Here is a 21865-nt window from a genome sequence, read left to right as displayed (position 1 = left end):
GTTTTTAATTCTGTGAAATCAATGGTCTACCTGGTGAAATTCAGCTTTTTTGAGTGGACTATTTTATTCTGTTATGTAATTGAAGCAAAACAAAAATATGGATAATTCACCCTCCTGGTTAATAAAAATTCTTCTATTTGGTATGTAAGTAAATGTATTTAAAATATCTTCAATCCGCAGCTGACACGCAAGGTCTAGGACATGAACTCTGTTTTAACTGGTCAAAGAAATATGTTTATCACACTACTGATGAGAAGCAAAGAGGTGTAATAGCTTATTGCTAGCATTATCTGTGTTTAAAAATGAAAATCCCATTCATGTATATTCAGTTATTTATAATTTCTGATGTTCAAGAAAAAAGTAAAAAAAATACACAAAGTATTATTATTAATGGTAAAACCTTCAAGTTTCAGGTCAGTCCAAATGAGGCCATTGATTGAAAGCAATTATAAAAAAAAATAATAATTATCCTGACCCATTTTATATTTTAGCAGCAGTTCCCAGATTCCCCTCCTGGCATACGGATCCACTCCCGCTGTCGGCTCATCCAGAATCACCACGTCGGACCCGCCCACAAACGCTATAGCAACTGACAACTTCCTCTGCATCCCACCTATCAGCAAACACAAATATACTGTACACTATAACAATGGTCTCTTTTAAATCTCACACATAGCACACATTGCTACTCTCAGCCATACCTGAAAGGTTCTTAGCGAGATCTTTGCGCTTATGCGGCAGCCCGACGTCTTTGATCATTTGATCTATTTCCTGTTTGACATCCTTGGAACTCCTCCCCTTGAGACGGGCATAGAAATAAATGTGCTCCTCCACAGTAAGTCTGGGAACCACAGACACACACACACACACACACACACACACACACACACACACACACACACACACACACACACACACACACACACACACACACACACATCCATTATGCAGTCATGCAGAGCATTTTAGGTACAATCCATTCTCATATAACATTCAGTGTGCGTTCGGTACAAACAGCAGCGGCCTGGTATGCAATGCGAGCACTGGCCGACTGCAATAAATGAGCCATGAATTCAATAAGTATTCATGAATACAACCGTTAAACAGCAGTTTCTTCGAATTGCATGTCAAGCGTGTAATCTTAATAAGGGATTCATGACCCACAGCACAAAAGTTTACGAAAGCAGCTTGGACGCTTTGCCAACAGAAACGACACAAAATTTGTGAGACACTTTCATATCAACTGATTTACTAATTGAAAAGTGAGCCTAGTTGAGGGTTGAGGGATTTGTTCAAGGGTCCAACAGTTGTTCTTTTGCAGGATTTAGAACCTACAGAAATCTAGGAATTAAAACATAACATTTCCTTGTAATGGTGGTGGCTCTTGGATAGTTGGTTGAAGCTGAAGGTAACTATTTTAAATTTATTTTGGACACCAGACAGGATTAGACTGCTTAAAAAAACAAACAAGCTGGTGTTCAATGTGTTGATGGTGTTCAAAGCTGGTGTTCAACATTACCTTGCTAACTAAAAAGCCACCAGTTACACAAACTAGATGTTTTGTAAAGATAAAAGAGTTTGGGGTAGCATATATTTTATTATAGGAATTTATATTTTAAATAGGAACAGTAGGAATTCAACAAAACTTGTTCGAAGATAAACAAATTTCATGAACAAATGAGTTGGATTGTGTTTTATGTTGTAGAAAAAAAAGAAAAAAAGAAAAAGAAACAAAGAAAAAATAATAAGAAAAAAAAACAATGTCCAAAACAGGCCCTGTGTTTCCTCATATACAGGCAGTGGCTGTATAGTATATGGACACTTTCAGTTCATTTGCCCAGAGTACGAAAATAACCAAATGAAGAAAAGATTTTGATTTTGATTTTAAACTGTGTTTAAAATATAAATAACAAAATATATCTATATAAGCTTATTAACACCTGATCTACTTTTTTTTTGCATCCCATTTTTTTATGTAGTCCCCATTTTCTGTTCTAATAATAATCTTTTCTTCTAGGAAAATTTATATTTATTCTCAAGGTGTTGAATATGGTTGAGGTCTGAGTTCTATTGTCATGCTGAAATGGTTTTGGGTCTCCTAGTTCAAATGAAGCAAAAATATCATGCTACAGCATTAAAAGATTCTCTATATTTGTGTGCCTCCTACATTGTGGTAATAGTTTAGGGAAGAACCACATTCCAAAAAGGTCAGGTTTCCCTATAATTTTGTCCATTTAGTGTATATCCAGGATTTATCCTGATGTTTTTGGAGATCTTGGACTTGCACATGAATAGAACAACATTCCAACGTTTCCAAAACTGTGTACAGTATAGACCCATGTACCTGTGGATAATCTCAACTGGATACTGGGGGTTTGTACTTAATGAATTGAAATCATAAAGACCTGTCCTATGCTCATCCCAGGACTCTTTTTTCACCTATCTGCTCATATTGAACATGACTTTAATCACCCTGAACTGTGTGACTTTACTTTTTATACATACTATACTCTGAGACTGGTTCTGATTCTTTTTCCTGAAGTAGTTTTCATCTTGTCACTGTCACCTCTGGTTTGCTCATTAAGGATCCTTTATACAAATTTCACCAATGCTGCTTTATGACAATATCTATTTGCTATCTGTCACTTGGCTGCAGCTCTACACAAAAATGGTGGACCTTCTTGAAGTGCAAATAAACCTGCGTGACCTTTTATTATCATCAGAGTGTCTGACCTCTGTCACATACTCATTAAATAAGACGTTGTGTTGTGGGCACATGCCCAGAGTCTTGCGAATGCTGTCCATGTCCTTGCGAATGTCGAAGCCGTTAATGTAAGCCGTGCCAGAGGTCGGAGCGAACAAGCCGGTCAAAATGGACCTAAGAACAGCAGAGTAAACACATTAAATCCAGAACAAGATTAAACAATTACATGATGATTCTATATGTGGTGTGTAAGTGGTCAGTATATCGAGGTTGAACTTGGCTTTCGATATAATAGACAGACATTATGGTAGGGGGTTAACATTGGTGGGATTAGTCAACAAGTCTGGGCAGTGGATATAACCCATAAAAATGCACATAGTAAAGAAAATATGCGAAATATACTAAATATCCTGAAGATTTAAAAGTTGAGCGTATTGTGTAAGAATGAAGTGTTGAGCTGAGCGCAAGACTGCTTTTTTAAATCTCATCACTGTTCAAATTCTGACATAATTCGACAGCTCTTTTTGTTTGCACACAGCATCAATATTTGCAAATGAATTAATCATTCGTTCGTTTATTCATTTATTCCCAGGAACCGCATTATCCAGAGATTTATCCCAGATCTAAGCAAATTAGTCATTTAAAAGTATAAAAAGCACAGCAAAAATAAGGCTGCTATTAAATATAAACACAATAAACTAATAACTGAAACCAACAAATAAATTATACCAGCCATGGTCAACAAGCATCCAACACTCCTCTGGTAATCAGGGTCCCTGCTCTTTTTACCCATGAGCTTCACACATTATTGTCGGTTGTTTTGACTCCAGGTCATGTTAGACATAAATATGTGGTCTTATATAGATCTCTGTCTGTGTGTATGTTCTGTGACTCACATAGTGGTGGTTTTTCCTGCACCATTGTGTCCTAAGAATGATGTGATCTGGTCCTGGTAGAAGTCCAGACTGAGTTTGTCTACAGCAAGTTTCTTTCCAGTCGAATACACCTTCACAAGGTTTCTTATAGACACTCCCGGCTTTAGGTTAGTGGGAGGATTTTCCAGGTACCCTGCAACACACACACACATACTCAGTATTCATTCACATTTATGAGAACCACTTTATCTTATTTAGAGGATCTGAAGTCTATCTTTGGGACAATCCTTTCTGGAAGGGACACCCATCCCTACTCCCACACTCTATTATAGAATCAACAATTCACTTATGAACTCAACCTCGACATGACATTGAAAAGATAGATACAGCCTGTGAGTATAAAGTGAATAAGTGTACCATTCTGCTGCTCTAGTGCATCAAGAGGATCCAAGTCTGTGTCCACACCAGCTGGTGTCCCACACCAGTATGAGGAGGTTAATGGGAAATACCATGGTCTAGGAATTCCATACTGCCCTGGGTTTCAGAAAAAGGGAAAGTATAGGGTATTCCAGAATAGTCTAGTCCAGTACAGTACAGTGTCCTCACAGTGAAAGTACAGGTAGTAAAGGGATGTTTTTTCTTTCACTGCATGTACTATTCTGCATATTACTACATTTGTGAGAAAAAAAATCTTGAAAAGGCATGTTTACCTGGGAAGACGTTCTCGATGTACCAAGTGAGTATCCAATAGAACAGAGTGTCAATCAGCATCATGATGATAGAGACAATGAAGCTGTAGGGGTCATCATCCTGAGAGCTGACCATGATGTTTTTCCACTGAATGCCAATACCTTGCTCCTCATATCGGGCAAAATTCTCACAGCCATAACCAAATGCCACACATGATAGGAGGCTCTGCGTATATACACACACACACACACACACACACACACACACACACACACACACACAAATATATATATATTTGTAGCTATAATAAACTTAGTAGCCTATATATATATATATATATATATATATATATATATATATATATATATATATATATATATATATATATATATATATATATATATATAAAACGTATTTTCCGGACTATAAGCCGCTACTTTTTTAATCAACCACTACTTTCTTAAACAACAACATGTTTTAAAATACTCGGGTAAAAGTTGAAGTACTGATTAAACTTTTTTACTTAAGTGAAAGTAAAGAGGTTTTGGCTCAGACATGTACTTAAGTAAAAAGTAGTTATTACTGCTACCTGTTTTAGCTGTTAACTGGACCTCACCTCATAGATAGATAGGTAGATAGATAGATTAGATTAGATTAGATAGTATCCCCACAAGGATGAGTTTGAGAGTTTGATTCCTGGTCGAGCTGGTTGCTGTGTTGGTAAATTAAACTTCTGGACCTTGTCCCCTCTGGAAACATTTCAATTCTGTCCTTTCTGTTTTGGATTAAGTTCTTGATTTCCTGGTCTTTAATGAAAGATAACTCCACCAAAAGAAGGCACTTCTGTGGTAGCTCAGTGGGTTAAGGCTTGTGCCTGAACATGGTCCTTAATATAGTCCACGCTGGTGATACGGTTTCAAAGCCAGTCCTACATGCCTTCTTTCTTACTGCGCTGGCTTGAAACAAAGTATGAACCCTCCAAAAAGCACACACGCTTTTCAGCAGCGGTCGCTCAGTGGTTTAAGGCTTGTGCCTCATCTAAACATGCTTCCATGTCTGATCTCGTCCATGGTTCAGTGGGTTAAGGCTGGTGCCTTGCTGATGGTGAGGATCAGGGTTTAAATTCTGCTTTCTGCCTGCTAGTTGCGATGTAGGTTATGTTCCTGCTTCCTGAATCTTTCTTTAGCTTTATATGCTTGTGTTGATGGTTTAAAGGTAGATAGACCTGCTCTAAACAACCTTCTAGCCTGTCTTCCCTGATGGTTCAGTGGGTTAAATCAGGTTTCTTGCTTTTGGTGGGGTTCAGGGTTCGAATCCTGCTTTCTGTCTGCCAGTAACGATCAAGATTCACTTCCTACATCTTTCTTTAGCAATATATATTTTTTTTAATGGGTTGACAAGAAAGATAGACCTGCTCTAAATAAGCTTCCTAGCCTGTCCTCACCAATGGTTCAATGGGTTAAGGTTGGTATCTCGTTGGTGGTAGGGATCTTGGTTCGAATCCTTCTTTCTTCCTGTTATTTACAATGTGGGTTCAACTTGTGCTACTTACATCTGTATTCGCTTCCCACATCTTTCTTTACCGTTAAATTCTTGTGTTGATAGTTTGAAAAGAATGATAGACCTGCTCTAATCAAGCTTCACATCCCCTTTTTTTCTGATAGCTTAGTGGGTTAAGGCTGGTACTTTGCTAATGTTGGTGGTCAGGGTTCAAACCTGGCTTTCTGTCTGCTAGTCATAAGGTAGGTTAAATTCCTGATTCCTACATGTTCATATTCTTGTTTTGATGGGTTAAAAAGAAAGATAGACCTGCTCTAAACAAGCTTCCCAGCTTGTCCTTCCTGATGGTTCAGTGGGTTAATGCTGGTGCCTTTCTAATGGTGTGAATCAGGTTTCGAATCCTGCTTTCTGTGTTTCTGTCTGGTCTGAATTTCTTGCTTTGAAGCATGAAACAAATGATAAACCCCCCAAAAAAAGGTGTGTTGTGGGACTTGATGGCTTTGTGGTAAAAGCCTTGCAAAAACCTAAAGAGGTTGCTGGTTCGAATCTGGCTTGTCCCCACACTGGGTAAGCTGCATGGAAAGTAGTGTCTGGTGAGCAATGAGGTAGTTGTCTGTAAACAAAGGCTGTGAATACTGGCTGCTTCACAGCCTCAGAAAAAGTGTGGGTGATAAGTTTTTGGCAGAATTTTTCCCTATATATGCAAAACTAAGTCGATACTTTTTTAAACGTTTTTGCTTCATAACCCCCTGTTTTCAGTTTCTCAGACTGAAGGGGGGGCAGATGCCCGGATATTGCCCCCCTGCTTCAGGATACGCCCTCCGAAACCACATCCAACCTTCCACGCAGCCATTTCTGACACCTTCCTTACTACGGCCACCGGAACCTTCTGCACTTTTAACTTTGAGTCCTGGCCGGGGTTTGAACCGGCAACCTCTCAAACCAGAGGTAAAGCTCTTCCAATTGAGCCACAGGACTTTCTGCAAGACCCTGATTTTTATTACCTTTTTTGGTTCTTTTTAAAAACTTTTTAAACAATTTAAAGGAAAGCTAAGGGGTAGGAATCGAACCCGGTGAGTCAGATAGCAGCGACCACGTCACTGACCATTACACCAACACAGGAGAGGCAAACAAGTCTTTGCTAATTGGACACTTGGCTTTTCTATAGTTAGGAGACCAGTGTTTTCTCTTAGATCATGATGGTCGAGGGTCAAAACTTCTTCTTCCTGTACATTCTCTCAGTAACTCGAAGTCTATGAGATGTGACTCAGGTACAAGAACCACATCTCCAACACCTGCACCACTGATATACCATGATTTGCCAGCAACCAATTTTAATGATCTTTCATTGTTCTGTTTTTAAAAACTTCTTATAATCTTCAATATGAAACTAGAGGTAAGAATCGAACCAGGAAAGTCTTTCATCATAGATCACTAATGGCATTACTTCAAAACTCAAAACTTTGTTAGACATGTAAATAAGCAGGAAAGACAGAGACAAAGACAAAGAGACACAGACACAGCTTTAGAAAGAGTGAGAAACAAATAGAGAGACAGCAAGAGAGAGACATATACAGTGAGACGGATACATTTACTAAAAGAGACACAGAGACAATTAGATAGAGAAAATAGAGAGACAAAGATAGCGAGATATAGCCACTTCCTGTTGGAAGTGGCTATAAGCGACTCTTAATGATCACTCTTGATGATTAAGCGACTCTTAATGATCTCATTTACTAAATAAGCAGTAGTGAGTTAAGTGCTTGCTCAGGTGCCCAAAACTGGCAGCTTGGAGGTGTTAAACATGTATCATATGTACAGCATGTGATATTTATGTAAGCATATGTACAGTGATTAAATATAAAGGCTATATCAGTGCAGAGACATGTGGACATCATAAAGAGCCTTTGCTATGTTTCCACACAGACAATTAATGAGGTGATATCTGAGAGACTGCACCTCTTCAAGTCAAGTCAGGAAGCTTTTATATATAAAATTATAGACATTTTACATATTTAAATGATGTATTGTTTTTATCTGTACGATCAATAAAGACAGTAATTTAAGTTTGTGTCGCCATTATGAGGCAAAAACCCACAAAACGCCACCTAGATAGTAAATTGTGAGAATCATGGTGGATTTTGGTGTTTGATTTGAGACTCAGAAATAAAACAAAAGTTTACTGATTACAAATATTTTTATCTGGAGTTAATTTATTTATTTTATATATATATATATATATATATATATATATATATATATATATATATATATATATATATATATATATATATATATATATATATATATATAAATACAAAACTAATTAAAAATGTTGTTACCTAATGAATGTGTCCAGGCTGAAGATCCACATATAGAACACAAGCAGAGAAAAGATGATGATGATCAGGAATGTGTCTGTTCTCAGTCATGTTAAATCACTGACTCCCTCTGTCTCATCCACAATAACCCCAAACTTCTTACTGCCTTTTGTGTTGAGTGAGAGTCCCTACTTTATACACCAGTGGATTGAACGCGCAATGACAGGAAATCGGTAGTTCGGCTAAAATCGGCACGCAGTGAAAATAAAAAATAAAAAAATTTCACCAAATCAATGGATTAAAACTAAAGTAACGAGTCTGTTTTAAAAATGTAAGGAGTAAAAAGTACAGATATTTGTTTAAAAATGTAATGAGTGAAAGTAAAAGGTTGTCTGAAAAATAAATAGTGGAGTAAAGTACTGATACTGAAAAAATCTACTTAAGTACTTCCCACCTCTGGAAGCGGCTAATTTATGGATTTTTTCTGGGTTTTTCCCGGTTTCACAAGCTTCAAGCCAAAAAACTGAGCCCCATAACATTGGACCAATGAAATTGCCGAATGGGTTTAAGGTGAACCATTGAAACTCTTTATATTATTTTATATTACACCACATCATAAATATGGATGCGGGTCCTCTGACGTTTGACCTGCCGCTCACTTGGATTGTCTACAGGAAATGTGAATCATTCGTCACGCTGAAAACAACTGGGCATGAAAAAACGCACTTCACCTGTGTTCTGAGCTGCACGGCATCGGGAGAAAAGCTTCACCGATGGTGATTTTTAAACACACAACGATGCCAAAAGATAAACTCCCGAGAGAAATTGTTGTGAAAGGAAGTAGGAAGACAGTAAACAATGACTTTCTTGGTAGGCTACTGTTTAGATACAAGCCGTGTAACAGACACTGTCTTTCATTAAAGCCTGTGTAAAGTTCATTAGTTTCAATGTAGACATGCGGCTTATAGACAGGTGTGGCTCTATATATATATATATATATATATATATATATATATATATATATATATATATATATATATATATATATATATATATATATATATATATAATTTTTTTTTTTTTTTTTTTTTTTTTTGGCTACTGAGTTAAAACTGCAGCTCTTGCAGGGTATTCCCTGGTCTGCAGTGGTCAGTATCTATAAAAAATGGTACATGGAAGGAGTTGTTGTAAACCTATGACAGGGACATGGGCGGCAAAGGCACATTGATGCACATGAAGAGCAAAGCTAAATATGCTGTTGAAGTTAATGCCGGTACTGATTGAAAGGTCACGGTGTTTTGGCAGCAAAACGGGGACCAACATAATATTAGACAGGTGGTCATCATGTTATGCCTGATCTGTGTCCATAAATTAATGTAAATATTGCATATATATACACACTATATGGAAGCACACAATTGTATAGAATGTCTTTGTTTACTGTGAAATTACAATTTCTCTTCACTAGAACTATTGAATCTAAGCCTGTTCAAGCACTCCTGTGTGCAAACTGAGTACCATGAGGACAAGGTTTGATGAGAAGTGAAAGAACTTTAGTGTCCTGCACCGAGCTCGGACCTCAACCCTTTTTGTACTGGATGAATTGGAACTGCACCCAGGGCCTCCCCTGACATCAATGTCTGACCTCACTAATGCTTTTATGGCTGAATGGGCAAATCCCCAGAGCCACACTGTAAAATCCAGTGGACTATCTTCTCTAAAGTGTTAAGATTCTTACAGCCAAAGAAAGACTTAATACAGAATAGAATGTTCAAGAACATATGGGTGTCTTTCAGAGCCATTCATTTTAAACACATTTGTTACAACTCATTTTGTATTATGGGGATGCAAACTTTTGCTGTTGATTAGTTTCACTTCAGTTCTATTTTATTTGTCAAGCACTTTTAGCAACAGGCAACTTAAATATGTTGATGTTTATTGTTAAATAATAAACACATATACTCTATATGGACAAAATGACTGGAAAATCTGAATTTTGCAGCCATGTGTGGTTGTTACCACAATTGTATAAAATGGCTTTGGACAAGGTAGCATTTTTCCCTTCACTTGAACTAGGAGACCCAAATCTGTTCAGCATGACAGTAGTCCTAGCACAAAGCAAGCACCGTGAAGATATGGTGTACGATGGTTGGACTGAAAGATCTTGACTGGTCTGCTAAACAGCTCTGGCCTCAATCCCTTTCGAACACCTTTGGAATGTACTGGAACTATGACTGCACCACAGACCTCCTCACCCTACATCAGTACCTGACTTTAGTAACGACCTTTTGGCTGACTGAGCACAAATCTTCACAAGCACACTCCAAAATCTAGTGGAACATCTTCCCAAAAGACTGGAGGTTATTGTAACAAAATAAATGTGAAATGGGGTGTTGAAAAGCACATTTTATGGTCAGGTGTCCACAAACCTTTGTCCATACAGTGTATGTTCATTGGTCAAAAACAACATATAAATGAAAATAGTCAGCCAATGTTTTCTAAATATGAACTGTTCAGTTTTTGGTGAGTGAGTGTCCACTAATTCCTGTTTTAGACAAAAAGGATTGAAAGTCAATGTGGTCAAAGGGGTACAGTATATATTGTGTCATGCTTTTCTGCTCATTAGATTTGTTAAGAATTGTTTTTTGAGTCACCATAGATTTCTAGATTTCAACCTTTCTCTCTCTCAAGTGTATAAAGTTTAAGTAAATCATCTATAAGAGGACAATTTTCATTTGCAAAATACACTCCATAGTTTTCACACAAAGACAATCAGACAATCATAAAACATTACTGTCCTTATATCTTCCATAATTTCAAATTCATCCCATTAAACCACCACCTATCCATATTGCTGCCAGGTGCATGTTATCTTGGTGTGCATGACTATAAGGACAAAGATATATTACACATAAAGTACAAACAAGCTGATACGAAAAAAATAAATGAAAACAGCTTCCAAAAGCTGGCTAACTGAACACACCTTTCCAAAAGATGATTACAGCAAGTTAAAGCAAATAATTCTTAGGCATGTTTGCTTGTGCGTGCACATACACAAAGACACACAGACACACAGAGAAACACACATGCAGGTGTGTAATTGTGTTTAGCATGCCAGCGGTGCGCTGAGCCCTCTCTGACTTTCCCTAAGGAGATGTAGTCCCTTGACTGTCATTAATATAAATGTAAATTATTCTCCTTATCCAAATGCAGTTTTGTGAATACCATATCAAAACAATGGCCCTGCTGACGCTTGCCCTTAACAAGAGTGCATCCTTTCTCCCGATATAAAGCACTCTCAGAAACACACAAAAAGAAAGGATGATTTGAGATGTAATGTTGCCTGGGAAGCAAGGTGATTGTAAGCAACTAATTGTTCAGCACTATTTATTTTTACAGCAGTATTCAGCATTCACCTTACACACTTTCACCTTCAAAAAAGTTCCATTCCTGCCAGTTTTGGAATATGTCCTGGAAATCTTCTTTTCAAAGCGTGTCAAGCACCGTCTGCGATTCGCACTGGATCTCTTCAATGATGTCAAAACGGGGACCTTTGAGCTAGATTTTTATCTTCGGGAAAAGTGCGCAGGAGTCAAATCTGTCGAGTAGGGTAGGTGCGGAAGTGAGACCATGTTGCATTTGGTAAGACATTCTTGTGTAAGGAGATTTTGGTGACAGAGTGCACACATGGTCAGAATAGCAGACGGTAATGGATGTGGTCAAAATAGCACCGGTTGCACAGCTCCTGATGTACACAGGACAAATGTCTTTTGACTATGTCTCCTTGTGGTGCTTCTTGTGACTGTGTGTGCAGACATCTGTTGGTGTTTTACAAAACTAGCCTTTTAAAACCACCTTGTATGTATAGATACAAACTGCAAACTTTGTGGGCTTTCTTGTGAGACAGTTTCAGAAGAGGCTTTCTTCTGAGTTAACGGCAATGCAAACCGACTTGTTGCAGTGTGTGGTGTATGGTCCGAGCACTGACAAGTAGACCTTCCGCTTCTGAAACCTTTAAAGCAATGATGGCAGCACTCATGCGTCTTTTGTTTTAAAGCCAGCTTCTGCACCTGACGCATAGAACTTCTTTGATCGACCCTTGTGAGACCTGTTTTGAGTGGAACTCTTCTTGGAGAATCTCTGTATGACCCTGGTCACTGTACTGTAACTCAGTTTCAGGGTGTTACCAATCTTCTTATAGCGTAGGCCATCTTTGTGGAGAGCTACATTTCTAATTCTTCAGAGAGTTCTTGTGCCATGTTGAACATCCAGTGGTCAGTATGAGAGAATTGTACTCAAAGCACCAAATTATACCTGCTCTAATAAAAGATAAACTAATTTGTTTAGCGGACAACTTTGTATGGTTAAGTGACGTACAGCTGTTATCACCTGGGGTGTATTCACTTTTGCTGGCAGCTTTTTTGACAATAATGGCTGTATGTTGAGTTATTTTAATAGGAGAGTAAATCTATACTGCTTTATATATATATATATATATATATATATATATATATATATATATATATATATATATATACATATATATATATATATATATATTACACACACACACACACACACACACACACACACACACATACATTGTGCACAAAGGCTGCTCTATGAAGATTTTGTTTATATGGATTGGAATGAAAGATCTTGAGTGGGCTGCTAAGACCTACTGAACACCTTTGGGGTGAACTGACTACACCCTAGACCTCCTCACCCTACACCAGAGCATGACTTTATTAACACCCTTGTGGCTGAATGAACATTAACTCCATAAGCAAACTTGTGAAGATCTTCCCAGAAAAGTAAAATAATTTATAATAGCAAATAGGCACTTTAAGTGGAATGAGATATTTAAAAAAGGATTCTTATTGTTAGGTGTCCCCAAATGTTGATCTATTTAAATTTAAAGATTTCAACATGTATGGCTTAAACTTGATCTCTACTATTATTCCCATGTGAACACTAGAAAGATTGAGAAAAAACAAAAAACACCCTGAGGCAGAAACACCAGCAATAACAGCATGGTATATGGATTCTGGTTTTGACAGTTCCTTAACCTCAACTATATCACCTCATAATGTGCGAATTTCCCAAAATATTAAGAATCAGGATTAAAAATGCATTCTGCACATTAATATGAACACAAGTGGACTTTCTTCATCCTGCATACAGTACATCTTACAGCTGAACTCATGCACACAATGAAAAAGCACTTTTAGCTTTTATCCCGTACACCTTGTATTCATATCTGTATTTGTATCTCTGTAAGCATTAATGAATAACGTATTTGTGTTTGAGTTCATCCCAACTCTCAGCAAGTTCATGAACTACCTTGGAAGGTATTTTTTTCCTCACAAAAATCATCCCTTCATACTGAGTGCCTCTTCCCCTTTCTGCCCAAGTCCTCCTAACTAAGATATTAAACAATCTCCACTAAGACTTATTAATGCTAAAAACAACAACCACTTATTTTGTGTTATTTTTAACACAATCAATGTGCTAATATACTTAACACAGAACGTGTCATTGTTTTGTTTTTGTTTTTTTTTTTTCGATAAAATAATGTGTTAAATATGTGTTAAAATCTGCACATAGTTTAACAACAAATTCTGTTTAATAGATTTAAAAGATTACTAGGATACTAGGAAACAAAACCTAATTTAGCTCACAGATTGTAGAACTACTGTTTCTGTCAACAGTTTGGTTTGCTCTATATTCTCTTCAGTTCAGTTCACAATGGACCTTGTCACAAAGCAGCATTTTATTTATACAAGCAGCATTGTTTAAATATTTACAAAATATATATATATTTTTTTTAGCTTTTTCATCTCTGGATACGTAAAAAAAAAAAAAAATCCATTATATGGCAGGTCAAAACCAAAATCTGCTCATCACGTTTCCAGATCAAGCTGAAAAATGTTCCAGAATTCCATAAAAAAAGAACACTGGCAAGTTCAGTCTTTCCTAAAGGCTGCTGTTTCTGCTGTTGTCATGACTTTTTAATTAGTCTGAAGGATACACGAAAGTTAATAAAATTCAAACACCATAATGGATAAACCAGTTAGCATCAGGATGCAATAATTGTCTAGAATCAGATATGAGAACACACACTAAATGAGTAAGCGTTTGTTATAAGTTTGATGTTTTTTCCCATGAAGAAGCCCAGTATTCATTTATGCTAGGCGTCAAAAGTTAACAAGGCACATGTGACGGGCATTTTGTGTACATGCACAGTGCACACAGTTTGAAACCAGGTCTAATCCAACTTTGGTGTTGGTTGCTTTATATATATATATATATATATATATATATATATATATATATATATATATATATATATATATATATATATATAGTTGCTATTTACTGTTTTAAGAACCTTCAATCTTCTGGGAAGATGTTCCACTACATTCTGGAGTGTGCTTTTGGATATTTGTGCTCATTTAGCCTGGTGCTGATGTAGGGTGAGGAGGTCTAGGGTGCAGTCTGTGTTTCAATTAATCCCAAAAATGTACAGTGGTGTTAAGATTGGAGTTCTATAGCAGGCTACTCAAGATCTTGCACTTGCACTATACCCCACATAAAATATATCTTTATGGAGCTCACATTGGCATGTTGAAACAGGTTTGGGCCTGCTAGTTGAAGTAAAAAAAAAAAGAATAATAATTTACAACATCCAAAGACATCCATTGTGTGTCTCCAATTTAATGGTAACGTAAATGGTTTATAGTTCAGTTTGGGGAAAATGAAAAAAAAAAAATTACTGTATAAAAACTTAACATCACTCATACAATTTAAGTTCAAATTAAGTTGTACAATATATAGTAGTAAATCTTCTAGAATGTAACCATAAACCAACTCTGGAGTTCTCATTGGATTTTCATGAAAACCAAATTTCCTGTCTAAATTCTAATGCGAATGATTTACAAACAATATTCCTTTGTATCCAGCTTGATAAATGAGGCTGATTGTTAAATTTGTCATGTATCTTCTGGTAGTTATTTATAATTCTTTCTGACGCTCATTGTTCTTTTCTTTTTCTTTCTCTCACACACACACCGACATAACTAGAGTAATGTGGACAGTGCGTTTTTCTCTTATTCACAGGCACAATGACTCACTCACTGACGCTTCCTGTCAAAAGAAAGGAGTTGTCATTAACACATAGAGCTAGAGGCGGAGTCACGTAATTGTCCTTCTCAATTACACACACACACACACACACACACATATAGAGGCACAGGCAAACATGCACATAGAGACTGAGCTAGTGAAAGACCAGACCAGATCTCTGACTAGTGAAAGTAAGGTATATAGCATAGAATTAACACACAATCCACACACACACACATTCACACACATACCCTGCAGCCAGGCTTAAATTCACACACCATCGTTAGACAACACAGCGATAAATCTGTGCAGCCATAACGAGGACGATGTGTCAGTCTTAATCTGACACAATGAGAATCTCCCGACTTCACTGAACCCACACTAACACACACACATACGCATGCATCCACACACACACCATGTTGTCTGTGTCTGCAGGCATACAGTGATGAAGATTAAAACGCTATCTCTCGCTCTTTTTCTCCTCCCTCTATCTAAAGGACACTCCACAGGATGAATAAGCAGGACGTGAGCTAAAGGTCACTTAGATGAGGCGAATCGAGAGCGAAGCCACTACGCACCATTTATTATTGCTCTCCACCTCAAAGGCCAAAGCACCCGCCTATTACTCTTGATTTGCCGCAATAGCCGCTAGGCTGACCATGCGTGGAAAACATTCCACGTCTCACACACGCTGATGTGTTTCAGCCACGTTTTCATCACACAAGACAAAAGCACTCGGCTCTGCCTTCTCATGCTCGTTCGGAACGTGACAATTCTCCCCATATGAATGTGTCCAGCATCAAATTTCATCTCATGAGCATTCTTTTGTATTCTTCATACATCAATTCATGTTGCCTCGAAATGTCACATTGTTCGTGTTTCAACTCATTTAGTATTAAATGTTCCATCTAAGCTAGACTCTGTGTAAAGAAAGAAAAATACAAATAGATTTAACATGTTGTTTGGAATTTCTATTTTCATTTTAAAGTTTCTTTTAATTCAATGTGTCCCATTCAGAATGCATTCCTGTTTCATGACTGAATGGGGACTTCTGGGACAAATTCAGGAGGATCTATAGAGCCTCAAGAACCAGACCACAAAAAAGTGGCATTGAAGATGATTAATTAAAGGAATTGTACTCATTCAATTACATAAATAACCTAAAAAAAAAATCCATTCAGTAGAAATCCAACAGTATAGTCCACCTAAAATCGTGTAAAATATATACAGCTACCACTATTCTTAATAAAAATCAATAAATAAATACATGAATAAAGAAATTTAAAGGAGTCCAATTTCACAATGCAAAGATGAGAAATACATTTAGAAAAAGAAGATTGTTGGTTATTAGACCTGCTTGTTGACAGATTTGTTCCAGTAACTTTAATCCTGTGCCATTTTGTATCTACGTGTTTAAAGGTACTTTAATTTCGATTACACACTGGTAACTTGCATTATTTGAATGAAATGGCTAGAAATTTGACTTAAGCATGTGCATAACCCAAGTCTGAATACATGTAACTTTCTCGCATGAATACTAATGGAACTGTTAGACATAATTCAAGGCCCTTGATGACTTAATGTGAAAATATCTTTCTTTGACTTTGACACTATATATTTAAAAGATATGCAAACTTTTGCACAACAACCACCTAGTATGATCAAGCTAGCTAATTTTTGTTTCGTTTACCTTCTTTATATGCTTATTATCTAAAGAGGTTTGGGTATCTTATTTCCGTTTATTTTATATTTCAGCTAGCTATTAATAGGATTTCTTCATAGGATAGCTATTAATAGGATTTCTCATATTATCATTAGAATTTTCCCCATAGCAATAACAGCAGTGGTGGTGGCAGGATTAACGGACATGCTAACACTTACCGTGGCGAGCTTGGTTCGGAAGGTCATTGTGTCTCTCCAGGCATAACAGAGCACATGGGGCAGGTAGAGGAGGAAGTAGATAAGTCCACCACAGGCGGCCGCCAGATTTGCTCTTGAAAAAAAGACGCTGATGAAGAAGCACTGCATGACTGTGGCTATGCAGAACACCAGCAGGAAGACGAAGATCACCGATGGGTCACTATAACTGAGAATCTTGCCATACTATAGACACAAAGACAGATAGAGAAATACAAAAACGACAGTGTGCACTATATACATTTACACATACGCGTTAATGCAGGCCTGCGAACTTAACGAGACCGGGGACTCAGAAGCACAACGTACAAAAGCAACTGATTGCTAATGCGTGGGGTGCTGGAAAGAAAAAAGCATCATGGCGATGAGAACGGGAGGGAAAAGGGTGAAGGGGGTTTTGATTAAAAAGACTCATTTGAGATGATTAGACAAGACCTTGGCATTGTGGCTATGGAAGGGAGGGTGTGAACAGCTTGAGAGAGTGTGTCTGAAGCTGAGAATTATCAGCGGGTCATGGAGCCGCGGCTCGCGTATGCTCGCACCTGCTGCTTCGGATGATTAACCTCCACATTACAGAGCCACACAGCCACCTTCCAACACTGGAGCTGTGCTGCAGTGGGGACCTACTGGCAAACTGACCCGAAACACCTGGCCCCTCCGAAGTTCTGCGTGCTTCAAAAGAGCTGCGGCTGAACCGCCTGACCCTGGAACAGGTGTTAGATTTAGCCTGTTGGGAAACTTTAACCCTCAGCATATTGTTTGCAATGCTAATAAGCTGCATTGTTGTGTCTAATAACAATTAAAAAGACCCAACCGCATTACTTTTCAATGTCTGTAATTTTCTTAGGGCCCTGTTAGTCATTATTTGCATCGCAGAACTCCAGGGTTGTCAAAATGGCTGCCGTTAAATCACTGCAAATTAATGCTAATCACCTTGAGGATGGCTGTGAGAAAGAGTGCGCTGATGCAAAGAGGGATGAAGCTGCTGATGCTCCAGCTTAGCCAGTAGATGCTGCTCTTCAGGCCCATCATTCGGATCGTCTCCTTTAGACGTGCCTCTTTTTCCTGCACCACCCCCTTTACTATGAGTGCTACCGAGTAGATCCATGCTAATGTCATGTACATGGGCAGCGACCGTGATAATGAGCGTAGGAACCTACACAAACACACACACATCCATCCATACAAACCCATACACACACCTATAAATCTTACCATACACAAAAACTATTGGAGTACATTCATGCTATATACTATATAATATTGATACTAACATAAATACTGGCATACATCTTGACATACCCAGACAATGTTTTAGGAGTCTTTTGAGTGACTCCACTGTATTATGTATTGGGGCAACAAAGATACACAGAAATCCTCACAAATTACCTTGACAAACTTAACTGAAGACAATGAAGTAAACCCACTCAGCGAAAGAAATCCTTGAAAATACACAAATACCATGATGAATGCAGATTTTCAACTAGTGCTAACACTTGCTCATTAAGTTTCATCCAGTGCTAATGCTAATTCCCTGCTAGCATTAATGTGAAATGTCTGTGGGGGATTATATTTTATGTAAAGAACTATTTTCAGCTTGACAAGAACATTTTGACCTTTTGAATCATTGGTCATGGAGCTCAACTTTTTCTCTTCATGGTCCGATACAGGTTTAAGATCAGGTTCAATCCAACAGGAATTGGAACATATGGAACAATGAACAAGCATACAACAGTAGTGGAAAAGGTATTTAGTATCCACGTGTGCCCAAACTTAAAAAACACAGACAAATAAAGTTCAAGTACAGTTTAAGCACTGTAGCATCAGAGTCTCTGTTAGATTTGCTAGAGGATTTGTTTTCTGTTAATAAGCACACCACCAATAATATTTGAAAAAAAACCCCACAATAAACACATAGAATGGTATGAAGAAATGAGGCTAACTATGCACAGACTGCTAACCTGAAGTTAAAATGCAAAAAAAGACAGAACCTTACAGACAAAAGACAATCGTAATTTTTTTTTTTTACCATATTCAGAAAAAAACATTACAAATGACAAGAGATCTCATTATGAAATGCTCTTTCATAATAGTTTCAAAGTCAATTTCTTTAACCTTGCCATCAAATATCGCCAGTGGTGCAAGAGATTGAGATTTGAATGACAAAAAAGTGAATTGCAGTCTCAGAGCTGTGTTGCTAAAAGCTGTACCACCCATGGAGGTCATTCTGAAAGTAAAGACCTTGAGGAGTGTCCTCTCAGTAGGGCACATAAAAGGTTTTTCTTGGTGAAGCCCGGTAGTGTGAGGAACAGCTTTGAAGGCAAGACCGGGGATCTCTTTTATTGTTCACTTAAAAAAGCTGCATGTTGATTGAACATGCATGCAAACTTAAGCAACACCTAGGGGCACCTTGAAAATCCTGTAGAGCTGCTCATTCATGCAAATGTACAACTAATCATGTGGCAGCAGAGTGATGTGTAAAATCATGCAGGTATAATACAGGTCAAGGGCTTGAACTGAAGACTTGCTGTTCTTGGATGACATTAATGGATCTCAGGGTGGTCTTTCAAGCCATGGTGGAGATCCAAGAAGCAAGGACGATGTAGGTGCAAGTGCAGATTACCTATAATGATAAAATATAACTAATTCCAGTCTCACACTGTGCGAATTTTAATAGTTCTTTGCGATTGCTGCTTGTCAGAATGTACCACCATGATCCCTATGTCACACTGTAGGATTTCAATTGTCATAATTTCAGACTGTACACAATAAACAATTGACACACACAAGAAAAGGACTCGTCCGACGTTTAATATCATGAATAGGTGACACGTTCAGACCCACGTTCTCTAGCTAACGGTAGCTAGTAGCAAACAAAAACAATTTGTAGCATTTATTTTGTTCAACAGCGTTCCCACGGGTCATGGAATTTCTGAAATATCATACAATTTTAAAAGGTCTATTCCAGACATTGAAAGGCAGGGTATTTTATATTTTGATTGTTCATAAAATATCAGGGATTTTTGTTTATCTACTCTTCTGTATTCCAAACGGTGTTGGAAAACCCCTAGAGTTTCTTGTCAATATCAGATTAAGTTTCATTTAAATTTGGGCTACAATGTAAAGGGCTCAGTCAGAGATCATGATAACAACACAAGTCTTTAAGCCAGTGATGTAAAGTGAAACCAAGACTGGAGTGTCTCAGTGAGTTTTCAACTATTTTTGGCCAAAGACATGCTCAAGCATTTGAACGAGTCTTCTATATTCAGTGAAATTTCTGCTAAATTTTTCAGTTTCAAAACAAGCAACAAAAGACTTTTTTTTTATCAATTGCACACTCAGAATCAAACAGATTAAACATGAACAGTTTCTCTCATGTTCTTTTAGTATCAATAACAACTCAACAAAGGTCTTCCGCATGGGCTCAGTTCAGAAAAATTGGCCAAGAATAGAAAAGCCTGTTAGAAGTGAGATTCAAGCCCACAACTCCAGATAAGACTGCGACTTGAACTCAGCACCTTAGACCACTCGCCTAAGCTGAAAGCAAGACCGCCAGGCCTTTGCTCAAGCTTATGGCTATTTTCTAACGCTATGTTAATACCTACCTGCTTGTCTACTGGCTATTACTTAAGTCAAATGCGAGTGCCCATCACTGCTCAACTGCAGCCTCCCCAGATAGCTCCAAGAGAACAGCAGTCAGCTAATGAAGCCGCTCGCACCCCCAGTAGTGACATTTGTGTGAGACACAGTGGAGCATGTCTCGGCTTAAAAACAGCAAAGACCCTGGCGGAAATCTTGTGGTGCCGGAAGCTTACTGAGTCCCACTGGTCATACAGGTCATCAGAACAAAGTGGTATGTAGCTGTAACGTTGGCTAGCTAGTTATAATAATAAATTATTTTCAGAGTGTAGCCTATGTAAGGTAGCATAAATAGACGCTGACAGAACTGAAATTTGTAGCTAATTATGTTGCGAGCTAATTACTGGTACGCTTGACAAATTCCTAGTCTTTGCAACCGATATGCAGTCATTTATTTAAACTCATAGATTTGTGTATGTTAATCGTTATTTAATGTTTTAATTATTGTTGTAGTCATGTTGTATTCTAATTGAAAATACAGACAAGGTCCTTGCAAATGTATGGATTTAAAATGCTGTCTGTTGCTGTTTTTTGTCTGATCTGTGCTCAGTACAACAGCGGCCTGTTTTCCGTTCATTATAGGTTATAAAAATTTAGCTTTTTAGTCAGTAAAAGTCAGAGAAAAGTCAGGGAATTTGACATTTGGCTTAAAGTGGGAATCCTGTGTTCATGACATGCCATGATAATAAACATGTCATACAAAGACTCCCCCTCTATAACTCAATAAGTTTCTCTTCTTGCGGTAATGTCCACATGACTCTTTTCGACATTTTTCCTGTGGGGGTTTAAGGTTGTCGCTCTAATTGCATCATCAGGTTCTGCGCTCCTACTCGGTCTAGATTGACGGTCATCGTAGAAGTCATACCGCAGGAAAGTGTGCAATCTGACACTGCCTGAATTACATTGGAGGAAAAAAAAACATCGCAATGGCCATTAATCAGCTGTCAGTGAACACACCAAACAGCGATCAAATACTACAGATTTTAGCATAGGATTTTAGGAATCTTTTAGGATTTCAAAAATTGTATGACCAAATCGTGGCCAAAATCGCACAATGCGGGTGCGGCATAAGTAAAAAAAAAGCTAATCAA

General features: G+C 37.7%; 1 protein-coding gene across 3 annotated transcripts in view; it reads right to left on the bottom strand.

The window, feature by feature from the left end:
* Window positions 1-21865, bottom strand: part of LOC310721233 (phospholipid-transporting ATPase ABCA1) — a 168797-nt gene that overhangs the window by 73579 nt on the left and 73353 nt on the right. For 2 of the 3 annotated variants that reach the window (XM_083532642.1, XM_083532640.1), the window contains exons 15-22: window positions 18069-18291; window positions 17100-17321; window positions 4290-4494; window positions 3997-4113; window positions 3601-3772; window positions 2747-2878; window positions 702-841; window positions 476-613 (exon numbers count right to left, since the gene is read on the bottom strand). In XM_083532642.1, the coding sequence (XP_083388768.1) occupies window positions 476-613; window positions 702-841; window positions 2747-2878; window positions 3601-3772; window positions 3997-4113; window positions 4290-4494; window positions 17100-17321; window positions 18069-18291 (1349 nt within the window). The remainder of the gene's footprint in view (window positions 1-475; window positions 614-701; window positions 842-2746; window positions 2879-3600; window positions 3773-3996; window positions 4114-4289; window positions 4495-17099; window positions 17322-18068; window positions 18292-21865) is intronic. The other variant, XM_083532641.1, reaches the window with a different exon arrangement.

This window comes from Silurus aristotelis, assembly GCF_946808225.1.
Source record: "Silurus aristotelis genome assembly, chromosome: 27".
Taxonomy (NCBI): domain Eukaryota; kingdom Metazoa; phylum Chordata; class Actinopteri; order Siluriformes; family Siluridae; genus Silurus; species Silurus aristotelis.
The sequence above is the reverse complement of the archived record's forward strand: the minus strand, read 5'-3'. Positions and strand labels throughout refer to the sequence as shown.